Source organism: Hemiscyllium ocellatum, chromosome 11, assembly GCF_020745735.1.
Source record: "Hemiscyllium ocellatum isolate sHemOce1 chromosome 11, sHemOce1.pat.X.cur, whole genome shotgun sequence".
In the NCBI taxonomy this organism is placed as follows: domain Eukaryota; kingdom Metazoa; phylum Chordata; class Chondrichthyes; order Orectolobiformes; family Hemiscylliidae; genus Hemiscyllium; species Hemiscyllium ocellatum.
Window position 1 is genome coordinate 24,883,823 of NC_083411.1, and position 26,911 is coordinate 24,910,733.

General features: G+C 37.7%; 1 protein-coding gene across 5 annotated transcripts in view; it reads right to left on the reverse strand.

Moving 5' to 3' along the window:
* Positions 1–26,911, reverse strand: part of atrx (ATRX chromatin remodeler) — a 230,120-nt gene that overhangs the window by 103,998 nt on the left and 99,211 nt on the right. For all 5 annotated transcript variants that reach the window (XM_060832473.1, XM_060832472.1, XM_060832474.1 and 2 more), the window contains 7 exons: positions 17,283–17,416; positions 12,724–12,912; positions 12,293–12,407; positions 9,028–9,124; positions 5,031–5,234; positions 3,085–3,226; positions 1,358–1,467 (listed from right to left, as the gene is read on the reverse strand). In XM_060832473.1, the coding sequence (XP_060688456.1) occupies positions 1,358–1,467; positions 3,085–3,226; positions 5,031–5,234; positions 9,028–9,124; positions 12,293–12,407; positions 12,724–12,912; positions 17,283–17,416 (991 nt within the window). The remainder of the gene's footprint in view (positions 1–1,357; positions 1,468–3,084; positions 3,227–5,030; positions 5,235–9,027; positions 9,125–12,292; positions 12,408–12,723; positions 12,913–17,282; positions 17,417–26,911) is intronic.

The window sequence follows — 26,911 nt, forward strand, 5'->3', positions numbered from 1 at the left end:
CAGGCAATTTGACAAGCAGCATTTCTGGAATCCCAACCAAGTATAAAGTACTTCACTGAACAGTCTAATGAACAATTCAATTAAATGCATTCTTCTGCAGAATTTTAAGACCTTCGCCATTCACTCAATGATATATTCTGGTTGTGTGCGCTACTACAATGCACAAATTTTTCAGTTTTTGTCAAGAGTGGACAGTTATGTGCTTCAGCAGCTCAAATCCAAACAGAGAAAAAAAAAATCTGTCTTTCACACTTGTAATGCAAACTGATCGCAGTTAATTACTTCATATATGCCTACCCATACTATTGAAAAGTCTGGATCATAACAGCATGGCCAGACATATTTCAACATTACTGGACTACTAATTGAGAAGTGGGTGCTGACACTGACATTCTATTTTGAATGTAGACCTGATTACATTTCAGAGTCAGCAAAAAAAACTTCCCTGTAAATTGCAATTGATTGAACTGTTCAATTCTAACATTATATCTGAAGTTAATTTTTTAACGTGCATTTTATATTAAGGTCCATCCCCCACTTTTCACAGCAAAAAGCTAACCTTATTCACAACAGATGAGCGGTTCCACATAACTAAAGCTGTTCTTTCCCCCTTCATCTGTTGCTTCAGTACACCACTTCTGTCAGGAGGCAGAGAGAAAACCACCTTTTCAATAGTGAACAGAGGTTTGTTCTGAATAAATTTGGCCGATTTGCCACAAACCAAATATTTGTCTGTTTTTCTGAGGAAGACAGTGAATGTGGTATTTCAACCCCATCTCTATTTTACTAAAGTGTGTTTCTTGCTGCCCTTTCACTGCTCCTCTGTGGCTGACCCATTTTATTAGTATATCTAGAAATATTTTAAAATATTCTGATGTTTTTGACATAAACAAAAGGAATTTTGACTTCATTCCATTTGTAACCAATACCTATCATTCTGCACTTACATGCACTGTCTGAAGAAATAAATCACTTCGTTTTATATTCAATGTTATGATTATGAACACTTTTTCACTGAAATAGTGCATACTGATTCCAACATTAGATGCCTGAACTCAATTTGATTGAGTGCACACTTCCAATATGAAACATTGCTGTGTGTTAAAGCAGATTAACTCATGTTTCATTTTTTAGCTGCAAGATAATATTTCCCTGTGGGAATGCTACAGCAGCTAACTTTCATGTTAAAAGACATATTGCAAAACATTTAGTATGCCATGGACCCACAGCAACCTTGATAATATCAATAATGAGATTCTTAGAAATTTTACACTTTTTGCAGGAACGAAAAAGTTGTAAGCATACATGATGTATCATCAGCTTCTGTGCTCAAGTTCTTTGCAGGCTAAACCCTCACCTGTAGTGTCTTTCCAAGACCCATACAGTGTGCCAAAATGCACCCAGACCCATTCTCTTTCAAGGCTTTGCTCACCGATTCACAGCAACAATCCCACATGAATTGCACACCTGCAAAATAAACATGAATTTTTAATATCTACGTAACTTGAAATGAAAAGTGAAGAGTTATCAAAATGTCAATTTTGGAAAATGTGCATTTAATTGGAATATGAAGTAACTGAATCTGCAGCTATTGTTAAATGTCTCACAAAACAGACAGAGACCATTTGTGGAACACAACAGTCTCAAGCATCAACAGAAGATGACTCAAGCAGTCAACTGCAACAATTAACCACCATTGGGTCAGCAAGATGAGATTGTTTGGAATGATCAGTGACAGTAGATTACAGCACGTGATGCACACCTTAGACTGCTCTCATACAGTAGAACAAACCCAGCTGGGTGCCTAGACCCATTCATGTAGCTTTAGGGCAGTCTGATTAGGTGGTCAATTGTCAAGATGTCCACTACCCTCCTACAATCCTGAAAAGTCTCAGCAACTGTCTCACGAACAAGCAAACATCAACAGGTTGACTGTCAATGTACATGGATCTAAATGTTACAGTGTCAACTGAATCCAGTTATCCAAGAAATCCCATAGCAAACGCAGGTTGAAATGAGTAAGCACAAACTGTCATGAAGGAAATGGACAGGTGTACAGAGTGTGATAATTTCAACATGCAAATAAACTATGAAACTTGATTTCTCTCTTTAAAACGTTCTTCCAATGCTGCTTGCAGAGATAAACTGTTGAGAACCTCAGACAACCGGACAGAGTAAACAGATAATATGTTGGTGCTGAAGCTCCCACAGCTCAGTAAATCACAACTATATGTGAAAGTGCTAAGCAGAAGACATTGGTTACTAGAATTAGCTTCAGGCTGATCTTGTTGTTAGATCATAACTTCCATCTTTTACATCTTTGTCTTCATATGGATTTGCTGCCCATTGCCCTCACCCGGTTTTTGGCAACAAAGTTGTGCTGTATACAGTAGACAATTTACCTAGACCCTTTTACCTAATTTACCAACCTAGCAAGGGGCATTAACAAATCATCTATTTGTGCATTATTTATCTTAAAGAATTACTTCATGACAATTAAGGTTGCATAATAGATTCTTTGCACCTATGACCCTTACCCTATTTATTAATGAGCTCAGGAATGAAGAGACCTGACGCACAAGAGTGGGTCAGCACCAAATTGTGTAGGCAAGAATGCAGGAGAGCAGAATGACAATTCCCCACTGGCAATAGACAATGCATAACACACCATTTGTCAGAAACCCACATGCAGGCTAATTGATGTCATCTCTGGCAATTCAATGCAGACACGTGGTGATTCCACAGACCACAAGGAGTTCTATCCAATGCTTTGCACCTCCCCTGTCTTGCAGAAAAAAAAATTGTCTTCCTTTAGCATTTGCTAAGTTTTTTTTCTACACATCAGATAATGTTTCAGCTCTACTCATTTTGTGGAAAACATTATATTCATTGATTTTGTGCAATGAATTTTATACTGGCTGATGCCTATTGTAATATGGATGGATCCAGTACTATAGAAATGCAATTGTACAATGACCTAGACAGCGACAGGCAGAGTTGGTCCTTCAGTTTATAAAATTAGGTCCATGCACAACCTATCAATTGAGGTTTTACTGCTAGGCAGTATATGAATACTTGACTTACCATCGACTTGATGAGGTTTCAGCTTCCTCACCAAATTTCTATGGACCTGGACAATAGATTCATTTGTCTCCTTGTCTTCATCAAGGACTAGTTTAGTGGTTATTGGACACTGCATTGGTGACATATCTTCAGACACAACCTGCTGTAAATTTTAAATGAAATTTGGACAATTCTTAATTTTGGAAAACATACACAAATAATCATTTTGCATGCTGCCCACAATGAAAGGTCTTTGGTGAACCTGTTTGGGAATTGTGTAGTTATAATTCCAGAAGCAATATTGGGGAAGCTTATGGATCATGTTATTTAATAATACACATGCAAGCAAACTGTTTAACTTTCTCCCCACAAAAGGTGAAGGGTTATATCATACACAAACCAACTGGCCCTTCAAAGCTTTCTACAGCAGTGGCAACATTTTCATATTCCTTTACCGGATTTGGCAGGATACAAGTCTTCAGCTAACAAACAAACATTGCAACCAAAAAAAAGGAAATTTCGTTTATCAGTTATTTTGAAATATCCTCCTGGAGCAGTATTTTCAAACTGATTAAACACGGGAATTTCTTGAATTAAGGTCATGAATCCAATATTTTTGAATGCAAATTTAAAACACAGTTATTACTGCTGTTTGCAATCACCTCAAGTGAATTTACTTAGCCCACTAGTTATTCAAAGATAATGAGATCCCAAACATTCACATTAAATTCAAAAGGGGATGTAAAGTAATATAAGTATATCATTAATTGCAGTCAGCATGCTCAGTTGTGAGCTGCTTTACTAGAGAAAATGTTTACTCTTAGTTTTGGCAAGCACTGCTACACACTCTTAAATCGAGTGAGCTTAATTTATTATCAGGAAACTATTTTCACAAGTATCTTGTATTTCTATATATGGAACTGCTATATATTCCTCAGGATTTCAACTTCACACTCATGCATTGATCATCAAGTGTACAGCATAGTCTCCTCCATGTGCCAGTTATGATCTTGAAAGTTGGTAACTCATACATCTTAAAATCTACTATAGGCAATAAGAGGAGTATTTAGGCAAGTCACAGCACCCATCAGTGATGATGTTTCACTGTTGTTTCTTGGCCAAAGGGATCTCAGTGTCAATATTTGTAGGAAGTCTTTCACAAAGAAAAGTTTAAAATAACACTTGCCCCACATCACTGATGACAATCTACTCTTAGCTGTCTACATCTTGGAACTACAATTTATAATTTCATACAAATAATTTCAAGACAGGGAAGTTCAACCGTGCAGTTCTTCCACCAAAGCCACTTAGTTAACACTTGCATAACATATTTAAAATTAACTTCATTATAATCTATCATATGTCTGAAAACAGACACTTCATCTTGTTTCTATATGGTTCCTCCCTATAATTAAAAAACAAACAAACCACAGTACCTAGAACTAGTTTGTTACTTCATGACAATATATAGGATTAGTGCTCTCAAAAAAAAGTAGATAAAGTTGTACCACCTTCCTATTAGACTAATAAATTACAACTTATTTATACAAGCCAAGAAACAGTTGATTAACCTTCATTCCTTCATTTTCTTTTCTCCCCCATTTCAACCAATCAATAACTGTAAACTGAATTTTGGTTAAGAACCCAGTAATTGTTAAGCTGAATACAACTCAATGAAATATTCACAATTAAGCATCTAATTCAAAATAGAAAAGCTTCTTCTAGGTCTTGACTAACTTGTATTCCTTAACAAGAGCAGTAGCACTCTTCAATAAGATGTCTTTAATGCCTAAATTATTATTTACTTGGACTAATTGAAAAAACTTTGAATGCATGGCAATTTATAGCCTAAGGCAGCACAAAAACAAGAAATTAATTACAAGCAATGCTTTGGAGCCCCTTCTATCTTACAATGATCCATAAGTAAGCCAAATACATGAACGTGCATATAGAAAATAATTCAATACCTCTCGCAACTTTTCTCTCTCTTTTTCTCGATCAGCGATGCGTTTTCTTCTATCTTCCTCTTCTTTCAAGGCATTTTGAGTTTCTGTACGTAAATTTCCATCTTTCAAAATCTTTCTAATCTTCTTCCGACCTTTTCCAGGGGATTTGGAATCAATGTCATTGTCATCACTATCACTGTTACCCTCATCTTCTGAGTTACTTTGCTGAAGGATAAAAAAAAGATCTAATTTGATATGCATATATAAGAATAATTACAACATAGGAAATACACTTGGGTAGCAGACAGAATGGAAATGTTCTGAAAACTAATCACTAATGAGTGTCTGGTGAACAGGAAGCTACAACATTAGCAGCAAGCACAGTATATTAAAAAGTACAATTGATTGTTTCAACTGGAAGGGTGTTTGGGCCCTTGATGGTGAGAAAGTAAGTAGTAAAGGGGTAACATTTCCTGCACTTTTACAGTGAATTGTTGTGGAAAGAGGTAGGAATGGTGGGTAATTGAAGAGTGCTCAGGTTGTCAATGGGGAAGGTTCCTTCAGAAAAAGGGAAGAGGAGGGATAAAATTATATATTTACAATCACAATGGAGATGGAGAACATTATATATTACATTTAGGATATGTTATGTTGGGACAGTGTCCATTTAAGAGGTGAGTCACACTGATGAGACATTAGCCAGTTCGGAATTCTACAGAGTGTTTGGTTTTGGAATAAAGCCTCCCCATTGGGTTTCAGCAAACAACGAACCTCTATATTCTTTAGTCCTGACAGGAGCCTAGTAATTGCCCAATACAAAACAAGGAGGTGAAAGTGATTTTGTGTTGAATTCAGAAGTTGAAGTGCAAGGTCAGAACAAAATAGCAAATATCCTGGGATTTAGAAATAATGACAGAGTATAAATGCTTTACAGTTTTGCAAAACTTAAACATTGGTTTGGCTTCAACTGTACTGTATACAGTTCTCGGTCCCACAATTTAGGAGGGATCTGAAGGCTTCTTCAATGGTGCAGAAAAGATGCACAAGAACAATTCCAGGGACTAAGGCCTTCAGTTAATTACAAGGTGGTGTAGTGGACAGTGAAGGAGGTTACCTCACAGTACAACATTCTTGATCAGATGGGCCTATGGGCTAAGGAATGGCAGATGGAGTTTAATTTAGATAAACGTGCGGCATTGCATTTTGGAAAGGCAAATCAGGGCAGGATTTATACATTTAAGGGTAAGGTCCTGGAGGAGTATTGCTAATCAAAGACCTTGTAGTGCAGGTTCATAGTTCCTTGAAAGGGGAGTCTTAGTTAGATACGATAGTGAAGGCGGCATTTAGTATGCTTTCCTTTATTGGTCAGAGCGTTATGCAAAGGAGTTGGGAGGTCATGTTGCAGCTGTACAGGACGTTGGTTAGGCCACTTCTGGAATTGTGTGCGCCATTGTGGTCTCCCTCATATCGGAAGGATGTTGTGAAACTTGAAAGGGTTCAGAAAAGATTTACAATGATGTTGAAGGGTTTCAGCTGCAGGGAGAGGCTGTATAGACGAGGGCTGTTGCCCTGGAGCATCAGGGGCTAAGGGATGACCTTATAAAAGGTTTATAAAATCATGAGGGGCATGGATAGGGTAAAATAGACAATATCTCTTCCCTTGGTTGCAAAGTCCAGAGCTAGAGAGCATAGGTTTAGGGTGAGAGGGGAAAGATTTAGAAAGGACCTAAGGGCAACTTTTTCACATAAAGGATGGTGCCTGTATAGAATGAGCTGCTAGAGGAATTGGTGGAGGCTAGTACTATTACAATATTTAAAAGGCATCTGGATGGATGGATGAATGAATAGGAAGGATTTAGAGGGATATGGGCCAAGTTATGCAAATGGGACTAGATTAATTTAGGATATCTGGTCAGCAAGGACAAGCTGGACTGAAGGGTCAGTTTCAGTGCTGTATGACTCGAATAAATTGGAATAGCTGGGATTATTCTCAAGAAAGAGAAGGTTGATTGGAGATTTGATATAGGTGTTAAAAATTATGAATTGCTGGAAAAAAAGGTTCTGAAGAAGGGTCACTGGACACAAAACTGACTTCTCTCCACAAATACTGCCAGACCTGCTGAGATTTTCCAGCAATTTCTGCTTTCGTTTGATATCCAGCATCTGTAGTTCTTTTAGTTTTATATTAAAAATCACAACTGGTCAGAAGAGAGTAGATAGGAAGAATCTGTTCACTTTGGCACCAGAATCAAAAAAATCAAAAAAGTGTGGTACGGGAAAAACATAGCAGGTAAGGCACCATCTGAGGAGCAGGAGATATGACATTGCGGGCATAAGCCCTTCAGAGTGCCCTGAAGGGCTTATGCCTGAAACACAATCTCCTGCTCCTTGGATACTGCCTGACCTGCTGTGCTTTTCCAGCGCCACCCTTTTCGACTTTGCTCTCCAGCATCTGCAGTCCTACTTGCTCCGAGCAGAGGACACCAGTTTAAGCAGAATGAAGAGCGAACCAAACACAGCTGGGAGAAATATTAAAGGAGGTCTGGAATGCACTGCCTGAGAAGATGGAAAGCAATTGTGACTTTTGAGTGCACAATGTATAAATATCTGAAGTAATGTAATTACAGTACTAAATTTTTTTGGGGTGTAAGAGAGTGGACCGGCTGACCTGATATGATTGGCTGATTGACATATTTTTGTGCTTTTACTAGTCTGTTGGGCTAAGAGAAACCACTTCACGTTTCTAGATGGGAGGAAAACAGTGACAGCAGTGTGCAGGAAATGGAACAGACCATTTTCCAAAACATCCACTCCCTGCACCAGCAATGCTCAGTAGCAGCAGTATTTTCTAAGTACAAGATACACCGCAGACATTTGTCCAAGATCCTTCGACAACATTTTCAGGCTCGGTGGATTAGCCACAAGAAATGCAGGGTTACAGGGAAGTTCTTCAGAGGGTCAGTGGGGCTGAATGGCATGCTTCCATACTGTCAGGATTCTATGAGTCTCAACAACAAGCGAGGAAAGGCCATAACTGTCGGCCAGCCAGTGATGTCCACATCTTCATTTGCAGGATGATAAAAAAGGCTTTGCCAATTGTTGTGAGGGTAAGAGGAGAGAGACTCAGGGGAGGAGACAAGATGAAGGAAGCCAAATGGGCAGTTTTGGTATCAAGATGGTACCACCCAACAGCTGAAAGGTGACAGCAAATTAGACAGAAGTTGAAGAAGAAAAGGAATAAATCAGAAAAGGACCGCGTGAAAACAATGACAACTGGAAATCTGAAACATAGCTGATTAAAATGTTTAAATTTGAGCAAGATGATGAAATTGCATCAATGCAATCGTAAATGATAAGGCAGAGGGATGAGAGGGGGGACTGGAACAAAGACAACAATAATGTCCCTATAAATTATTTTGCATTGCATTCACCAAATAATGGTTCTTTCCAGGACCTCTTACCTATTCAGTTTAAATGGCAATCGTGGCTGTCATGTCTACAAGTGAAGAAATTAGAAATGTTTCAAAATTTGAACTCATGGCGGCATAGTGATTAGCACTGCTGCCTCGCAGCACCACAGACCTGGGTTCAATTTCCGCCTCGGGCAACTGTCTGTGTGGAGTTTGCACATTCTCCCCGTGTCTGCGTGGGTTTCCTCCGGGTGCTACGGTTTCCTCCCATAATCCAAAAATGTGCAGGTTAGGTGAATTGGCCATGCTAAATTGCCCGTAGTGTTAGGTGAAGGGGTAAATAAGTCTGGGTGGGTTGCGCTTCGGCGGGACGGTGTGGATTTGTTGGGCCGAAAGGCCTGTTTCCACACTGTAAATAACCTAATCTAATCTAATCTGATTCCTCTCCAAAGGATTGTACCAAGGAAACAACAATATTTGGCTATTACAGTGGGGAACTTGCAAGATTTTGTTTTTAAACTCTAAATGCCAAACCAAAATTGAGTAGCCATCAGTCCAAAACAAAGTGGAACAAGGTTTAGTGTCACAATTAGGATCTCTTAAAATACCTTTTCACTTGATGAGTTTTCTTGAACTTTAATTCGCCTTCTTTTCTTTTTCTGAAGGTAGCTACGTTGATTTTCCTCTGCCTCTTTCTTAGATGCTCTGCATACAAAATGTAAAATTACATATTTAACTCTGCTCAAACCTCTACTTTAAGAGTTACAATGGTAAATATTTGCTCCCAAATGACAATTACTCTACTGATTTCTTCAGTGGAAAGTGTGTGCCAAAATTGGTTGAATCAATAGAAATTCGTAAAAACACAAGAATGCCATAAATTTGAAATGGGATCTTTTCCAGTATAAGGCAAGTAATATCCAGAATGCCTAAAACATCCAAAATATCAAAGTTAAGAAAAAAGGTTTTGAAACCACGAGCTAATACCACCTATGGTTCAGTAGCATTCACTGATCAACTATCGAGAGCACATATGTGGAGACGTTACATAAACCATAGGAACAGGAGTAGGCCACTCACTCAGTCTATCGAGCCTATTCCATATTCAATTAAATCATGGCTGATCATCCACAGCAATGCCACTTTCTTATACAATTGCCATTTCTCTTAATGTCATTAGTTTCCAGAAAACTTATAATTTTTGTCTTGCATGCAATCAATGATTAAGCTTGCACTGAAATTCTCTATTCCAGAGGACAAAGATTCAGCATCCTCTGCATGAAAAAAATATCACCGCAACTCAGTTTTAAATGGCTTACCCTTTATACTGAGATAATACCTCAGTTTTAGAATCACCAGCTAGGGAAATCCCTCATCTACATCCATCTTGTCAGCCCCAGGAAGAACTAAGTTAGAATGAGGGCTGACCTTATTCTTCGAAACTCCAGGGAATAAAGACCCAGTCTTCTCAAATCTCCCCAGTAGAACAATCCCACCATTTTAGGGATTAATGTGGTGAACCATTGTTATGCTTCCTCAAAAGACAAGTTTAGCCCTCCTTATACAAGAGAGGACAAAATTATACACAACACCTCAGGTGCTACAGTACCGTGGTCGCTCAGAGCTCTAGAAAGACTCTTTACTTCTGAATGCAAATCCTATGATGAATGCTAACATACTATTTGCTCTTCTCATTGTTTGCTACACCTGCATGTTAGCTTTTAGTGATTCATGAACAAATACACCCAGGTTCTCTTGTGACACCAGCACTTCCAAGATACTTAGCATTTTTGATTTTTCTACCAAAGACGAAAATTGGCCATACTCTAACCTCATCACGGTTTGTCCAAAACCTCAAAGCCTCTTTGCATCTTACTCAACTTACATTCCCACCCAGTTTGGTGCCAACAGCAAATTTGAAAACATAACAATTAGTCTCTAGATTTGGATCACTAACACAGATCATTAACAGCTATGAACCTAGCACTGAAACTTGCGGTACCTCACCAGTAACAAGTCTGCCATCCTGAGCATAATCCATTTATTCCTACTCTAATTTCTAACGATTAACCAATTCTCAATCCATGCTTGGATTTCCCCAAGCCAGTGCACTCTAATTTTATTTGCTAACCTCCAGCGCAGGATGCTATCAAAGCCTTCTAAAAAAATCCAAATACAGCATAGCCATTTGGTTCATTTATGAATACTACAAGCAAACCCTCAAAAAAACTCCAACAGGTTTTCAAACATGAAAAACACACTAAGCCCAATTTTCTCATTTTTTTTATACCTTGAATGTTCAGTTACTACATCCTTTATAAGTGACCATAAAATTTCTCTCCTCAAAAGTCAACCCAATAGGTCTGAGAATCTCTATTCTCCCTCCTCTTCTTTTCGTAAACTGTAGGGTTACATTTGCTACTTTCTAATCCTCAGCAATGTCTTTCTAACATTTTTCATTAGCTATAGTTGGTTGTTATGCCTCAAAAGAATGCCTGTTTGAGGCTGTGAAACATTTCTTGAAAAAAAATGAACCACTGCCTATCTACTGCCACATCTTCTGGTGCATTATCGCAACATACCATAGCTATCTTATCCTTCATAACTTCCTCTGTGCCGAGATTCTAGCTTCAGAATGAAATAAATTGCATTCAAACTTAAATGGAAAATTCTGTATTATGATCACTATTTTCTAAAGGTTCCTTTATAGCAATGTTTTTAATTAGACCTTGTTCATTATATACTAAATCAAAAATAATGTGATCCCCTGTTGGCTTCATAGATTCACCTTGTAAACACTCAAGGAAATTTACCTTCTAAATAATTAGTGCAGATTTGGTTAACCACTTGCTCTGCTGTATTACGCATGCTACATGCACAATTTAATATCTTTATTTGTCACAATATATCAACATTACCACTACACTTTGACGGCCAATAAATAACTTCTCTACAGAAGCTGCCCATTTTAAAAAAATATAGCTCCACCCAAACAAATTCTGTTTTTTTGTTCCTTTGATCCAAGATCCTCTTTTACGGGAATACTGATCTTGTTCCTTAAGAGTGCTCCTCTACCTCCTGTTCACCTGCTCCTCCTAAATGTGGAATATATTTGGATATTGCACTCCTTGTCTCAACTAATCTGAGGTCACATCTCAATTATGGCACTTAATAACATCCATTTACTTCAAACTGCTCATTGTAATCAGCAACAATTTTGCAAATGTTATATACATTCAAAAAGAATGTCTTTAATTTTAGTTTTCTAACACAATACTATATTCTGATCTGATGTGATGCTTACCTATGCTTTATCTGTCTTTCTACTTTTCTACTTCCTTTTACTAGTTTCACTTTCCTTAAATCACTGCTCATGCTTCCAACCCCTACCAAGTTGGTTTAAATGCTTCCCAACTGCACTAAAGGAATCTCCATGAAGACGTCAGCCCTAGTCCGAAGACGCAGCATATCCAACGTCCATTGGGCTCACATGACACCGAACCAATTTTTAATGCCTCCCTCTCCCACACCAGTTCTACAGCTCAATTTTCTTATTGTTTCACTCATTAAATTGTGGAACTAGATATCATCCTGAAGTTGCCGTTTTCAAGATTATATTTTTCAATCTCATTCCAGGATTTCATCCCCTTTTTATCTACAATGATATCGACATGGACCACCACCTCTGGGTGTTTACGGGTCCGCAGAATAATGTCCCACAGTCAGTGACCTCCTTGTCCCTGATACTAGGGAGATAACAGACCACCCAAGAGTTATGTCTACAGCTACAAAAACACTCATCTGCTAATCTAATTTCCTATTATTGTTGATGGCATAGTGCATTTTGGGAGTTTTAATGAACAGATCCTATACCTTGTTCTTGGGCGCTTCCGTTTATCATCAGAATCACTTTCCTCTTCCTCACTCGATCCTGACTCCTGAAAATCTGAATCACTCTCGTGCTCAGTAGTATTTTCATTACTACTTGCTGAAAAGAAAATCAAAGTGATTTTAAAAATTTACAGAGGTATTACAAAGACAATACTGAAAAAAGGAGATTTAATTTTGTATCAATAACATCACAGTAAAACACAATTGGTTTCCAAGGACTCTCCTAAAACAAGGTAAATTCATCATAGCTCCATTGGACCGTAGGGCTGCTCCCTCAGAGATGACTTGCAGGGAGTTTAATCCAAGGTGTCACTCTGCACTGCCACCCAGTCAACTGAGCTAACCCTAATTCAACATCACAACTGGATCGGCAGCCATTGTCTAAACAAAACATATCAAGATATCTACATTACCTTTTCTTCTGCTCTTTCGTGTGCCTTCTTTTGTCTGCTCTTTGACTTTAGATCCCTTCTTTTCATCCCCAGATTCACCATCACTCATTGTGAGCTTGTGTCTCAGAAGTCGATGTCTATAGCGTGGTTTCTTTGTCATTTCAAAGTCAGAATCTGAATCAGAATCTGGTTCAGCATCCTCTTCCTCATCTATTTAAATAAACACTTTTATTAAAGCCTTTACAAAAAAGTAGCATTCTTGGTCTAAAATATTAGGTTGGACATATGAAACTAAGACACAAGCTCATTATTTGACTTCTATTCAGTTGTTAAATATTATTTCAGACATACTTTGGTTGTAAACCAGAAAAGCAAAAAAGCTTGAAACAGAAGTAAAAGCTGTAGAGAAATCAATAGGTATGGCAACATCTGTGGAGACAAAGTAGAGTCAACATGATCAAAAGAAGGATCATTACACATGAAATGTCAGTTCTTGTTTCACTACCAACTAAAGAAATGTTGGAGGGTAATAAATCATCACGATGTTACAAGATTATCAGCTGCTTTCTCATTAAAGAGAGACAACTGGTAGAGGCTTAACCTGAGGATCACCATGCCTTTAGACAAGGAGAAGAGGTTGAGAAGGACTCCTCTTTATTGTAACCTCAGTCAGTGAGATAATATACGTTTCACGGAGAGGAGGAAATGTAAATCATGAGCATAGGAAAGAAAAGAACGTGCAAAATAGGGGGTAAAAAAGTCACCCACATTGTTGAAGTATTGCTGCCTCACACTAGGTTAGACTGGGCAGAGAATGTATTGTCAGGCAGGACACTTGCCAAAGTAATTTGTGTAGTGCATGATCATCAGTGGCATCAAGTTTCTGTGGTGTATGTACATCTAACTAGCTGAATCAGTTGGTTTAAAAGGATATTTAACTGGTAGTTTGAACCAAGGTTTTATTTATTCATTTCGGATTCCAATTTTCTTCCCCCAAAAGTCAAAGCCCTTTTGTACCTTAGTCGAAGAAATCTTAATTTTAACCAAAGCATTTACCCACAATTTTAAATTCGTGATAAGAACATTGGCTTGACATATTATCCAACTAGTACAACATTTGCAAAGTAAATAATTCATTCGAAAGTGCCTCATTTTGAATGCATTTTTAGTAAAGCTGCAAAAGTGAGTCTTCATAGCCTGTAAGGACCATTGGCAGTTCTTTCAGAAACATCTGAAGATGAAGCTAACCTAAGAGCGACCATGCCTCCAGCGAATTGCGAGGTTGAGAAGGTGAGGCTCTTTAAAACGTACAAAAATTCAACCTGTGCTGTCAACATCACTGTATTCCAAACCAGCAGTCTAACAAACTGATCTAACAGGAGACGACGGCAGAAAGCTACAGAACACAGGAATTTGGAGAGTTCTCATGCACAAAAAGCTAACATCCATGTTCAACAAGTAACACGGAAGGCAACTAGGATGCCGACCTTTATTTCAGAGGAAATAGAGCTTAATAGTAGAGAGGTTTTTCTAAAACTGTACAAGATACTCATCAGACCAAAGCTGAAAAGTTTTGAGCTCCTTTTATAAGGAAAAGAACTGGGTATAAAATCAACCCAGAGAAAGTTCACTAGTCTATTTGCCGCTATGGAGGGACTGTCTTATGGAGAAAAGACATTGAGGCTTTAATCAGACTTTAGAAAACTGAGAGGCAGCCTTATTGAAACACAAGATTTTTTAGGGAACCTAAGGTTAGATATAGAAAGGCTGTTTCCCTTTGTGGGAGAATACAGGACCAGAGGACAATCTCAATAACGGGTTGTACACAAAAGGAGGAATTTTTCCTGAGTGCCGTAAATATAGAAACAAGAAAACAGGCCCTTCATTCCATTCCAAGCAGATATCCCAAACTGATCTAGTCTCATGTGCCAGCACTTGGCCCATATCCCTCTAAACTCTTCCTATGCATTTACCCATCCAGATACCTTTTAAAGTGTTGTAATTGTACCCATTTCAACCAGTTCCTCTGGCAGCTCATTCTATACGTGCATCACTCTCAATGTTACTCCTTAGGTCTCAAATCTTCCCCCTCTCACCCTAAATCTATGCCCTCTATTTCTGGACTCGCCATCCTGAGGGGAAAAAAAACCTGGCTATTCATCCTATCTATTCTCATGATTTTATAAACCTCTATAATGTCACCCTGCAGCCTCTGACACTCCGGAGAAAATAGCCCCAGACTATTCATTCTTTCCCTGTAGCTCAAATACTCCAACCCTGGCAACATCCTTGTCAATCTTCTTAGACCTTTGAAGTTTAACATCTTTCTCCAGCAGAGCAACCAGAATTGAATGCAGTAATCCACGAGGCTTAATCAGTGTCCTGTACAGCCGTAACATGATGTCCCAACTATATTCAACGCACTGACCAATAAAGGCAAGCGTACCAAACACTTTCTTCACTATGTCGACCTGTGACTCCACTTTCAAGGAACTGTGAACTTGCCCCCAAAGATCTCTTCAGCTATACTGCTCAGACCCTACCATTAAATGTATAAGGCCTGTCCTGATATGTCTTACCAAAATTCAACACCTCACATTTACCTAAATTAAGGTCTATCTGTCACTCCTGAACCCTTCAGATCACTGTGCTATTGTACAGAGATAATCTTCTTTACCATCCACTACACCACCTATTTTGGATCATCTGCAAACATACTAACCATCCTTTCATACTCACATCCAAATCATTTATATAAATGACAAAAAGCAGTGGACCCAGCAACAATCCTTGCGGCACATTGCTGGTCACAGGAATCCATTCTGAAAAACAACCCTCACTACCACCCTCTGCCTCCTTTTGTATCCAAATGGCCAACTCTCTCTGGATTCCATGTGATCTAACTTTGCTAACCAGTCTACCATGCAGAACCTTGCCAAATGCCTTGCTGAAGTCCATACAGACAAATGTCCACCGCTCTGCTTTTAATTTTCTTTGACACGTCTTCAAAAAGCTCAATTAAGTCGTGAGACATTATTTCCCACGTACAAAGCTATGCTGACTATCCCCAAGTAGTTTTTGCCTTTCTAAATAAAAGTAAATCATGTCCCTTCAGAATCCCCTCCAACAACTTTCATAGTGAATGGTAGGGCCTTAAGGAGTGTAATGGAACAGAGGGATCTTGGAGTTCAGGTGCAGGGTTCCCTCAAAGTGGTGTCAAGGGTAGACAGGACAGTGAAAGAGGCTTTTGGCCACTAGCTTCAAGCAGGACATTGAGTACACAAGTTGGGAAGTTATGTTGCAGTTGTACAGGACATTGGTGAGGCTGTACTTGGAGTATGGTGTTCAGTTCTGGTCACCTTGCTCGAGGAAGAATGTTATTAAACTGGAAAGAGTGCAGAAGAAATTTACAAGAATGTCATCAGGACTCAATTGTCTGAGACATAGAGAGACGTTATACAAGCTAGGACATTTTTTCTTTAGTGTTGGAGACAGAGGCGGGGGGTGGTGGGGATCTTATAGAAGTGTTTATGATCATGAGAGGCATGGATAGGGCACTCAGTCTTTTTCCCATGGTTGGGGAATCAAGGACAAGAGGACATCAGCTTAAGGTTAGAGGGGGCAAGAATAAAAGGGAACCTGAGGGACAACATTTTTACACAGAGGATGGTATGCATATGAAATGACTTGCCAGCAGTAGTAGTTGAGGTGGGTACATGAACAACATTTCAAAGACATTTGGATAAATGCATGGATAAGAAAGGTTTTGAAGGACATGGACCAAGGGCAGGGAAATGGGGTTAGCATTGACTGACATGGACCAGCTTGGGCCAAAGAGCCTGTCTTCCTGCTGCAAGACTCGAAAACTTACCCAACCACTGTTGTCAGAGTCACTGACTTACCAGTTCTCTGGCTTTTCCTTAGCACATTTCTTAAATAATGGCACCACATTAGCCACGCTCAATATTCCAGCATCTCACCTAAAGCATTCTTTACTACAGAACACTGTCAAGGCTGGATTGCTAAATGTATTCAAGCCTGAGATAAATCTTTAATCAATAAGGTAGTTAATGGTTAAGAAAAAAGGCAGGCAAGTGGAGTTGTGGATTGTCACAACAGCCACTTTCTCTCAATGCCTGAGCAACTTGATGGGCTGAATGGCCTATTTCTGTTGAGTCATTTCATCCCCCAGACATGCAATGGTTCAGTGATATCATTCTGATCTTTGATTCAGTAGGCTGTGGATTCCAAAACCCACTCCAAGGATAGGCACATGGTCTGGAAAGATTAATCACGGACTCTTGGGCTAATAAAAACAAGTGCTGAGAAACTCAGTGGCAAGAGGTGGGGGGCAAGAAACCTAGGGTGAGAGAGGAAATAAAAATCAAAACTTCAAAATCCTATTTGACTAGAAATAAGGGCCTTTAGGAAATAACTAAAATTTAGCAAACATCTACAATTCCTTTCTATTAAAAAAAAGCCCAAAAAGTTTGATGTAATATTACAGGTAAAAACTTTACCCTGGATAATGGGTTAAATAAATTGTCCTCTTGCACTAAACAAATCCTGCTCCTCCTTACCATTTTCATCATCTTCTGCCTCACTTTTTGGGTCTGATTTCTTCTTTTCTTCTTCAGATTCCTCTTCTGAAGACTTATCATCATTGGATGACAAATTTGCATTTATTTCAGCTAGCAGCATCTTCTTAGCAATTCTGGCAAAAAAGAAAAACTGTTGAAAAAAATTATTTATACTTGAAAACATCACATTTAATGATCAGTACCAAAAAAAGCTTACTTTACATTGCTGTTTATGCAAAGAAAATTTTCTTCACGAATTACATTTTGTTGTACATATTTTGCACAAAATTAAGTCTCTCAGAAAAAATTATTTAGGACATGAATTGTAACAATTTGCACCAAATAATATAGATTCACTTAGTATTTATAGAATACAGAAATCCTTTACATTTGAAGCTCTACTATTCTTCTGCTTCACAACCATTAGTAACAACTTTCTTGTATTACTTACACACAGTAGTTGGCAAGAATAAAAGGACAAAACATGCATAGGTCCCATGTAAGCTTCCTGGTTTATAAACTTTTCCAAATTTATATGCACCAATCATTTTCGTTGCTATGAAATCTTGTATTTTTTTCATACAAAAACAGAACTTGCATACACAAGGACCTTCAAATATCTTGGATAAATTTTCTAAAGCTTTATTTCAAGTTGTTTCAAATAGGTGGCTATCGATACTGGTAAAGTACTATCAATTCACAACAGTGAAAACATATTACAAAACACGTACATGCATATTTATCTAATTTAGTAATAAGCTATTGCTTTCAAAGCTCATGTTGCTACCGATTGAAGTGTGCAATTTTCTGAACAGTGGCTATGAATGCATCATATACCCAAGAATTACATCTTCAGCAATCTATTTATAGAGTCCACAGAGCACAAAAACAGACCCTTTGGTCCAACTAGTGCACACCGACCACGTTCCCAAACTAAACTAGTCCCTCCAAATCTTTTCTAATTATTTTTATTTTAAACATTGTAACTATACCTGCATCAATCACTTCCTCTGGCACTTCATTCCACACAGTAACTACTGTGTAAAAACGTTGACCCTCATGTCCTTTTCCAATCATTCACCTCTCACCTTAAAAACATGCTTCCAATTATTGAAATCTCCCACCTTAGGGAAAAGAGTTTTGCTATTCGCCTTATCTATACCACAAATGATTTTATAAATCCTATTCCTTCATTAATTCTTCTGCAAAAAAGCTGAAATGAACAAATTTAACTTAGATTACCAAACCATAGAATTAAGGCAAGGTCATTTGGTGGGGGGGAAGGAAGAACCATGAGCAGGTAAAAGAGAAGACAAGTGACACATTTACACCTTTATCAGATCTTCAGGATACAAAATATTGCACAAACAATTAATTTTGCACATTGGAAAATATGGCAGCAAGGCAATATCACAAACAAATCAGGTGAGTGGACATAATTATTTTTATTGACGCAGATGGAGGGTGAAATGTAGCCAGAAGGATGAGCAAACCATGCATTTAAAATATTACAGGATCTTTACATACATTTGGATAAAGAGGGTGTTCTTATTATTTCTCATTTAAATAATAGTATCCTGAACAATGTAGCTAACTTCAATTCTGCACTGAAGTACCACCCATATTGCATTCAAGTCTGAGTGAGGCTTGAACTCATCACCTTGACTTAAGGGAGAGGGCTATCCTTCTTAGTTAATGATGGGTCAACAGAAAGGGGTGGGAAACTTCAGCATTAGAACTGCTTCACACTAAATAATTGTTTAAGTACCACCTAAATTTAAAAGTGTGTGTATATATATATATATATATAAAACGAGATATCAAAATACAGTAAGTCAAAAAAAGAAATGTCATAGCAAACTAATAAGAATTTGTTTTGCACTTGTTATCACCTGTGATTTTCAGACAGGATCAGAGACCCTCACTTCCAAACCAGTTGTTACATGACCACCCACAAATGATATTTAGCTACCAAGCTAGCATCTTCTCAATATGTTCCACAACAGCAATATTTTCAACTAATGCATTAAGTGTGCAATGTTACCCTCTACTTCTCTTAATTTACCCATCAACCCATCAGAAAATTTCTCCAGATTACAATGCAAAAGCTTTAAATCTCCAGAATCCTCTCCCAATACTCTTGAGTGTGAGAATCATTTTGGTCTCCCATAAACACAGGAAAAATTTGTTTACTCCACTAGCTCCTGCATGTTTCTTGCAAGCCTGCTCAGCAGCTTTCATCTTGCCTTTGAGTACACTTGTGTAGTTAATGCTGGTCATTTCCTTGAACTTCAACTGGTACTAAAAGCTGTGCATTTTCCCTGTAAGACTGCAGATTTTCTCCTTTGTGCCAAATACCGCTCTTGTTCCCTCTACCCCATCATTGTTTAAAAAACAGAATCATTACTTACTTTTCGTGTCGATAAACTTGTATGGCCGCATAATACTGCAGATTTAAGTGCTAGGTTAACACACTAAGTTTATTCACCAATGAAAAGCTCAGATTCATAATCCTCACGAACAATGGAGGAGTGCCAAAATCATCACTTTAAGCAGACAACTGCCTTTATTCCACATTCTCAATTAGAGACCATTACAAGCTGTAGCAAACAATTAAGGTAGCAATTCAAACTAAAAACACTGCACAATTTCCTTATAAACCAAGCTTCGTTTCCAAATTCTTCAATCTCACCGGCACCCGCTTTTATTAAAAGACATTTCACACTTCCTTTGCAGGCATTATAGGGATACTTCTCACAGAACTAGAAACTATGTTCAGCCAAGTTCAGGATTAAGGTTTGAAAGATCAAGTTCATTATAGTGCTGTGTTCTCATTAGAAATGACTGGTGGGGAGTTTATCCAGAGAGTCACCACACCTCAGGCAAAGGGTGAGGTTGAGAAGAAGAATCCTTCATGGAGGCCTAAACCAGTATGGGAATTCAACCAACGCTGTCAGCATCATAAAATAGCCTTCCATCTAATTAAACTGACCAACCTTCAGGATTACAGTAACAGAGTCAATATGCTGCTAGACTAATTATCCTGGAATCCAAACTAATAATCTGGAGTCACAAGTAACAAGTCCCAAGATGGTTGGGTAATTAAATTTAAATAATTAAATAAATCTGGAATAAAGCATTGGTCAAGAAACTAACAAAGATTTTTTTTTGTTAAAAAATCTGGCGCACCCACATTGTTTAGGAAAAGGAATTCTGTCATCCTTACCTGGCCTGGTGATGTGTGGCTTCAGACACAGCAATGCAGTAGTCTTAAGAATCCTCTAAAATAGCAAGCCACTCAATTATAGGTAGCTCACCACCACCACCAAAGGCAAATGGAGCTAGACAATAAACTCCAACTTTCCATCATTGTGCTCATAAATAAATAGAAATACTATGATCATCCTTAATTACCATTTTCATGGTCATTGAAAATAATGTTAAGGCAGCCAATTGTGCCCTTCTGTTACTATTTGTTCTATAACAAGAACATTTTCTCTCAAGTTATTTAATTTGTTCAACATCTGAATGCTATCTCAACTGGCTTAAATGACCACAACAATCTGACCATTGGGATCTGGGAATCAAGAAACATTTCTCGCTATATTTTTTGTGCAGTACTGTGAATTAATTCAAATGGACTACACCATAAATATTAGATACAGTCCAGCAATCAATTTTTTGTCCCCATACACAGGGCTGCTTCCAAAATTCAATAAACAGAATTTCACATGACCACTATTTTGCTTTACTGAAAGACAAGCAATTATGAATGATGCCATTTTTGGTTCTATATTTCAATTCCTGTATCTCAAATATCATTTTGCCTTTAGACAAAATATTTTCTTCAAGAATAAGTAAATCATTCTGAAAACTTTGTAACCACTTAAAATGTTCTTCAAGTAAGAAAAATTACAGCAATATAAAAACCGCAATGCCAGCAGGAAACAATATTGAAAATGATCAGTTCAGACAACAGGTAAAGTAAATAGATAGTTAACTTTCAGACCTGGGCCTATTAGAGTCCAAGCAAGAATAGACTGAAACATTAACTGATCTTGCTTTCAAAGAATTTCATCTACTGAGCATTTTCAAAAAGTCTACTTTTGTTACTAGTTGCTAATATGATTAAATGTGACACAGGAATTTGTCAGCTACTTCAGCAAAATTAGGTAAAGAAATTAAAATTTAATATCTAAACATTTAAGATTTGCAAAGACTATCCATTGCAGAGAAACACAGAAATTGATTCTGATTACTGCGCCAAGAATAGTTAAACCAAGAAACAATCGCATGCAATATCTTTAATCATAGATGGGTTTGATTGTTTAGCACAAGTTTTCACCTGAAGATAAATAGTTGAGTTTCCTTTGTCATACACTTTCTATATACTTACAGTGTATTAATAGTGTGATGTGCAGGTTCTTCTGGTCTTTTGGAGCACACCGAATCCGGAGATGGCCACCAGACTGAAGACTGAACTTTCACGTCAAGTCAACTAATCAGCAGTTCAGAACCCAATCCAAGGCATACACTGGGGCAACAAACGTTAGCTGTCACTGTTCAGTCAGTTGAGCCAAACATCTTCCACCAGTTGGTTGCAGGTTCATTCTGTGCATCAAGTGAGTGTTCAAAGGCCTCTGACTCTGTATAAATCCTTTATTGTAGCTTTCCTTAAACAGTTTCCTTTCATCAAGTTCATTTCACAAAAGCCGAATGTGCAAGATGATGGAATTGTTGCTCCCTCCCCCTTTCAACTACATAACTTCAAAATGTACAGACTTTAACTCAGACGAAGTAGAGAACATTTCTTTCTACGAATTCTGAAGGGGCATAGGAACAATTTCATTTGATGCCAATGTTTTGCATTCTCATTTACATCAAAGGCTGAAACTGAATCCATTTTATGCAGTTACCTCACATTGGCAGAAAATATTGATTCAGGTCAGGCTCAAAATGTTCACTGCCCATCCATTCTCAAAACAATAATTTAGAAACAAAAAAAAAGTTGTAATTCGAGTCTTAGAAATACAACATATACAAAATGATTTGAAGTATCACAAAAACAAAATAAATTCACCAGCATTACTTGACAATCATATTATAAATACAATTCAAATTTACAACTACCTCATGGAAAACTCACATTCCATTAAATATTTGTAATGACAATTTTCAACTGATTTTTAATTTCACGCAGTATTAATAAAAAAATCAAACAACTTCCAAATATTCCAAATCATAAAAAGTGCGCTGCAGCTCCCTGTGGTTACAATGGAACCACAATTTCACAAGACAAATTTTTAAAAAAAATTTTATAACAAAAACATAAGATTTGATATATTTTGTCTAACAAATACAAACATTAATTTAATTTACAAATTAGCTCATCCAATTTCAAACAATGCCAGGAACACTCAAGCACAATAAAGTTGCCTGCTCAAGGCATGACAAAAGATTATGAACAATATCATTTCACTAAATAAATGAAAAAGGGAAACCAAATCACGGCTCACAATAAATTCTGCAAAAGTTGTAATAAAACATTTGCTCTACTATGTGATAATTCAGAGAACCAGATCTTTGAGCTCTACACTAAAAGTAGGATAACTGAAATAACGTTTGCATTTTAAATTAGCTTGCTTCAAAATGTTAATTGAAAAGCATGACAAGTGGTACATTTTCAGCAATATATATTTCCTAAAAGAGCAAGTAAGAGATGTTTTGATTGGTTCTTAAAGGTATCAGGGGGTGATGACTAGATTTTTCATGTGTCAATGCTGGCCTTTTTGTCAGCCCACCGACGATGCCATAGTTACTGTGAAACAATTCTGCTCTATTTCAATAGTTAACTTACAAACGTAACTTCTGAAAATCTGGTGCTGCATTAGAAACCAAACATCTCAATATCTAGTAATTCAGCATTTAAATTCTACAGTTCTATCCAGAAGCTTCCAATGATCTTCATAGGAAGACATCAAATCTTCATAGACAAAATCCTGGGATTACTTTTAGGCATCTTTCAAACATACATCTCTAAAAGTAATAGTAAAAGGTGAAGTGTATGCTGAAAGGACAACATTAACAATTAACATGTCATCGTACTCTAGATGAGAAAACGTTGCTCTAGGAAGAATTCTTCTTTTCTGCTGACAATTACTTTCCTTTGTTGTATTTCATGATTTCAAAACAAAGTTCAAGCAGGAAGAGCAGAGCAAAATGTTTGTTTGCCGATCTTTCTACCTCTCCATAAACAAGATACAGTCCCTATTATAAAAGATCATTTGGAAACATTTCCCTTTTAGAAGTTGCCCAAATTCATGTGACGGCTTGGCAGATAGATACATCAACTGAAGTAGTATACAGTTATCAATAAAAGTGAATATGATCTATTTTCAAGCACGAGCCTTTGGCAATCACAGCTCATGCTGCCAATGAGTCATCAAATGTTAATAGGACAGCAGCAAGCCATTCAGCTCAAGTGCAAGTTGGAATGTTTCTCCTCATAGGCTAAGTCTAACCTCTTGCTCAACCCAAAACCCTTTAACTAACACACTTAAAAGAATTTAAGAATACTATTTCAGTTCTAATTTGTATCAGGGAATTCAGCATTGCAACCACTAAAAATATTTGTTCTTAATACTCTTTTTCAGTTGTGATTCTCTGCAACTTACACCTTCAATGAAAACAATTTTATCACTTTTAAATCCTGATCAACATATATGCCAGCTATTTATTTTTTTTCCCCAATCATACAAGAGATTCTATTTCTTAAATCTTATAACAGTAGTCCCTCAGCCATGGCCAATGACACTATGTTGAGTGATTTGAGCAATTCTTCATTCTCTGTCCTCAGGCATTTCATTCCATATCATGGACTCCAGTATTTTCTCAATATATGATGATAAAACTTATTTAATTAAACTCCTTCAGGTCACTACAAGAAAGGTTTTCTAGAGTTAGGGAGTCAGAGCCTCCCTAGCCACCGTCAGAATCCTTGGAAGAATCACTACAGTGTAATTTAGTGGCTTTAACTTTGACTGTAAACTGGGGGTGGGGGTAAGGAGAGAGAAGATTCATATGAAAAGTCCAAATGCTGATGTTTGAAGAAGTTTGACGGGCTCATAATAAGGAATGCTGAAAGGTGCAGGTGCAGCAAACAATTAAGGCAGTACATGCAAGGAATTAGAGTAGAAAAATAAAGTCTTCTGCCACCTTGTTGTAATAGCTTGGTGACATCACATCTGAAATACTCTGGGCAAGATTTGTACTTCACATTTAAAAAAAGCACACTTGCATTGAAGGCAGTAGAGCAAAAGTTTACGATATTGGTCCCTGGGATGAGGTGCTTGTCCTATGAACACAAGGCTGAATAATCTGAACCAAAATTTGAGCATCATTTCAAAACCAGAGTAAAACATCCTAATCTGGAAGCAGAAACAAACTTTGGGCGGCACGGTGGTTAGCACTGCTGCCTCACAGCGCCTGAGACCTGGGTTCAATTCCCAACTCAGGCGGCTGACTGTTTGGAGTTTGCACGTTGTCCCAGTGTCTGCGTGGGTTTCCTCCGGGTGCTCCGGTTTCCTCCCACAGTCCAAAGATGTGCGGGTCAGGTGAATTAGCCATACTAAATTGCCCGTAGTGTCAGGTAAGAGGTAAATGTAGGGGTATGGGTGGGTTGTGCTTCGGCGGGTCGGTGTGGACTTGTTGGGCCGAAGGGCCTGTTTCCACACTAAGTAATCTAATCTACACTTCTCTCTCATCCTACTGCAAATTTTCTTTAATAAAGTAGAGACACTGCATCTGATCTTAATATCTTTAGTTTAGAGGGGGATGGAAGATGCCAAAAACTAAAGAAAAATCAGAATTTTAGCTTCCATTTGCTAACAAATTAGTCTTGCTGGCATTAATATCTAAATAGATTTGTATATGGCTGTAGTGATCCAGCTCTATTGCATGTGGCTATCAGTATAGTCTAATGCTTTGCCAACTTATTCCAACAAAAGCTGTAATAAATGCAGAGAAACCTTCCTTTGAGACACAGGCAGCCTGTGCCACTACACTATTTTAAGAGTTCAGATAAGAACAGATTGAAATATTGCCACGAAAGTTCTTTTTGACTGAGTTAACAACTAACTGAAATACATCCAAATCGACCATTAATAAAGCAGATCAATTTTACTCATAGTGAAGCCACCAATTCCTGCATTCTGTTCATCCACAAAGTCCTGTGTTAATTCTGTATATGATTTGACTGTAATATAAACATAACATACTTGCACTGTTGAAGGGGAAGTGAAAGATGAATGAATGTTGCCCAATCTGCTAACACACAAAGCCAAAATCATAATATTGCTCATCATTTTAGATTATACTTCCAGTCATAAAAAAGGAGGGATTATTCACCAACAGGCACTGGCTTTGGATTTCAACCATTTACTTAACATCTGTGCTTTTCAACAATCTAATTGCTTTGGAGCACTGTGGAGAAACGCTCAGTTGCGGGGACTCTTAACAATTTTACGCGTGAAGAAATAAAAATATTGCCAACCATGAAGTCCAAATGCATGATCAATGCTGTGCTCCTTTTATTGCCAGCAACATCAGAAGATCATAACTTTCTTCAAAATCTGAGACTGCGTTCATCAAAAACAAATTCTGCACCAATAATAAACCTATGTCACATGGTAGGGCCTGAAAAACAGGGATTCATCATTGACAGTACAAAAACATTAAGAGTAGACATACAAGATCACAAAATTGAAACTCTTAAGAAACTAATCAAGGTTCACTTTAACAGCGTGCAAAAATTGCAACAGTCTGCTGTACAAAGGCTGAATTGTGAGAAAAACCTGCAAATACAGTAAAACTGCCAAATACAACTATTCTGAACATTTCAGGAGCTACACAGGTACCAAATCAACTATCACTTCAAATAGCAAAGGAAGAAGTGTTTTTGACCCAAATTTAAGACATTACCTACATATCAGTTAGAACAGTAAATAAAGTATAGGGCTCCGAAAATCTGAACATGTGCACGATCAGTTGCAAACTGCATATGATACAAACACCCTTTATTTTCACAGATGTTAAAATGAGAGCTTAACTCAAGTTTGATAAAAATGGTTCTCTTATTACGTTGTTAACGTCACAAAGTTAAATAATTTCCAACTGGAGTGGTTAGGATGGCCGAGGTTGGATACTCCTATGCTGTTTGGAGTTTAACAGTAAAGCTCATATAAAAGATCCAGAGGATGACAGGATAAATGAAGAGATTATGTCTCTTAAATGGGAGAATCCAGAACCAGGGGTTACCTTCTCTCTCAAAAAGGTCGAGTCTTTATAATTCTCTTCTTCAAATGATGGTGGAAACCGAAACCTTGAATAATTTAAAGCAGAGGTAGATGGATTCTTGTTAGGCAAGGGGTTGGAAGGATATATGGGATACTCAGGGATTTGAGGTTATGGGTGGAGCAGGCACAATAGGCTGATCAACCTATACCTGGTCCTTTTCTTGGTATCTGGTTTAAGTTTATCCAGGGAAAGTGATAACATTCTTACATCAGATATTCATGATCTTGAAATCTGCAGAGTCTGTGACACAGTAAATTAAAGTGTATACAAGAGGA